This window comes from Sinocyclocheilus rhinocerous, unplaced genomic scaffold (assembly GCF_001515625.1).
Source record: "Sinocyclocheilus rhinocerous isolate Xijiao unplaced genomic scaffold, SAMN03320098_v1.1 scaffold28211, whole genome shotgun sequence".
NCBI classification, from domain to species: Eukaryota; Metazoa; Chordata; class Actinopteri; order Cypriniformes; family Cyprinidae; genus Sinocyclocheilus; species Sinocyclocheilus rhinocerous.
Window position 1 is genome coordinate 834 of NW_015633851.1, and position 2,911 is coordinate 3,744.

Consider the following 2,911-nt stretch of genomic DNA (forward strand, 5'->3'; position numbering starts at 1 on the left):
AAAATATTTAAACTGTGTCAACAATCCACTTAACTTTATATGCTATACACATAACATCCTAATTAAAGAAATAGTTTAAACATTCAGGATTAGACTGTAAAAAGCATTTAAATTTCCCGAAAATCAATGTTATCATCATTAACTGTTAACTCTTTTGTCATTTGAGAATATTATATATCTGTATTACAAGCTCAAGCTAACATGCTGCAATTACAATGCAAAACCCCTGAGTTCTCAACTTCCTTGTTCAACAGAAACTAGTCATAGTCACATAGAGTTGTGAAGATGGCAAGTGTTGTGAGATACAGTTTTCTATTGATCGGTATCTTTTTAAGAAGCACTTCATGGGCAGACTCAATGCTGCAAGGTATGAATATGTATATGCATATTTTGCTTTCCATTTCAACTTTTAAAAATGTTACATTCATGGAGGCTAGATCCTGCAATAGAAAATGTTATATAGAAATGTTGCATTAGTTAAGAAAAGACCATTAAGCACACTCATGTAAATGAAAGGCTATAAAAAATACTTTATTTGTATGTTTTCACATGTCTGTACATTTTGCAACAAAAATTAATTCAGATGCACAATAGCCTGAAAATTCATCAGTGCATTTAAGTGATGAAGATCTCATTAGTTGTTGTTCTCAAACACAGTTACATCTTTAATTGGAGCTGTTGGGAATAAGATCATCATCCAGTGCGCTGCTGATAAAACCCCTCAAGATGGGGTGTACCTGTACAAACTAGTAGGAGCAAGTAAAAATGAGCAGAAAGTTTTCTACTATTACAAAGATGGAACTTTTAGACCTATATCAGAATGGTGTAGGGACAAAGTCAAAGTAAATGGAACATTTCCCAACTTTAATGTCACCATCTTAAATGTAAATGCCACAGACATTGGGTTTTACTGGTGTGAATTTAATTTGGAAGACAATATATCAGTTGGCAAAGTCACATGGTTATGGATAGGTAAGTGTGTCTTACACTTCATGTAAATAAATGTATTATCAAACATGATGAGTTTATTGTTGTCTATATGCATGTAAAACATGTAGTTGTGTATTTAGTATGTAAACTATGTTAATGGGAAACTTCTATTCAGATGCAGAGATTGAGAAGTACAGTCATTTTCTAATTAATATTGAATGAAAAACAGCATAGATGATAGCTCTAATTCTCTGACCTTCATTTTATATTCTATCATAGAAGAATCATTAGATAAAAAAACAAATAAAACAGGAGAAGTAATAAGAAAAGGAGAAGCAGAAGGAAAAGATGATGAAAAAGTGTGCTCAGAAGATATTCATCATCATGTGAAGATCTTTCTCATTGTGTGTGCTGTCATGTTGCTACTGTGCATCGCTGGTTTCATCTTTGTGATTCTGAAGGTAAGCATACATACATACACAAAAATCAGTATTGAAAAGCACAAATCAAAAATAAAAACTAAACTTATAAACAACGTTATGCATCTGACATGTATTACAGATGTATGCTGTTATGTGTAAACATGCAATGTGCAAATGGTAGCTTCTTTTGATAGTTTTTGTGGTTTGATTTGTTGTTGAAAATCTGTTGCTGTCTAATTGTTTTGCCATTCCTACACTCTGGGATGTTTTTTCTGGGATGTTCCAAACGCTCGTGTTTGTCCAAATAAGTTAAAGCTTTACATGTAAAATTAGTTATGTCGTGTTTACGGACCACTGGATACTTTTGAAATGGTGCTCAAAAGTCAAGAGGCCCTGTAGTTTGTTCTCAAACTATTAATTGTTTTTGACATTAAGCAAAACGTGCAAATAAATAGATGAACCACTCATAATAGATCATGACATAAGCCTTTAGTTAATTTTGGCTTCCTGAATCCTGAAGTGAAAATAATAAATGCATAAATAAATGCATTTGTTGCGTCTTGTTGAGAGTATATCAGCATTACACACTCAGAAAATCTATACCCTCACACTGACCGAGATGCAAAAAGCACTACAGATGTCTTTTAATAGCGGAACCACTTAACGGTTGACATAATCAACATAATGCACAGCTCACATTCTATAGCCAAAAAATGTATATAGGTTTTTGTTTGAGAAACAGAAGTCATAGAGCTCAAAAAATTCAGCAACCCATCGAATAACAACCAATTTTTTATCTAACCACAAAAATAGCTGTTGCAGTATGTCTGACTGGTCATTGACAGATTTCGCAGTATGCGCCACTAGCAGTCATGCACCACAAGCAAGATTCTTGTGAACAAGCTTGACGAGTGCCCCGTTCCTCTGTGTCTCTCTTCCAAATAAAATGTTATTTTGATCTTCTCACTGGCTCTAAACCTTGTTCCTGGTGTCCCTAGACTCACTCCCCATTTAACCCCCTTTACAGCACCCCTGGAACATTGTTTACTCATAGTAATTTTGGAAGCTGAAGAATATTTGATTTTTTTGAGTCACTTCTTTTTGTCATTCTCTGGTGAAGGGGTGTTGGGTGAACAAGAAATACAGACCATCAAATCCACCCTCAGACTCAGTTTACGAAGAGATGAAACGGAGCAATTTGGACGCCCAGCCCAGTGTACGGACGCTTATCAACCCTGACTATCAATCCACCAAGTTACTCCACTAAATGTCTGCGATATGAAGTTTATCTCTCTATTTGGATTGGCAAAGCTTTCAAATGGTTTATTGCTTCATATTTGAGTTTCTCATTTTCATTTTTTTCTTATCCTTCTTTCAGTTCAGAGAGAGAGAAACATAATCTACCTGATCTAATGACGAAAACGTAACTGTGGGAACTTTTTCGCAAGACGCGAAATACGTACCAATAAGTACATATCAGTGCAGTTTCCAACAGAAATGAACACTAGAAGCGGTAAAACAGCGAGCACTTAATCGTTTTCGTACACAGTTACGATTGC

At 34.8% G+C, this 2,911-nt stretch overlaps 1 protein-coding gene across 1 annotated transcript; it reads left to right on the plus strand.

Annotated features, from left to right (window-relative positions):
* The first annotated feature begins 285 nt into the window (after positions 1-285).
* On the plus strand, positions 286-2,619 carry LOC107744762 (uncharacterized). The gene is made up of 4 exons (XM_016558567.1): positions 286-367; positions 658-972; positions 1,210-1,391; positions 2,473-2,619. The coding sequence occupies exons 1-4, from the start codon at positions 286-288 to the stop codon at positions 2,617-2,619; spliced, it is 726 nt and encodes a 241-aa protein (XP_016414053.1).
* The last annotated feature ends 292 nt before the right edge of the window (positions 2,620-2,911 follow it).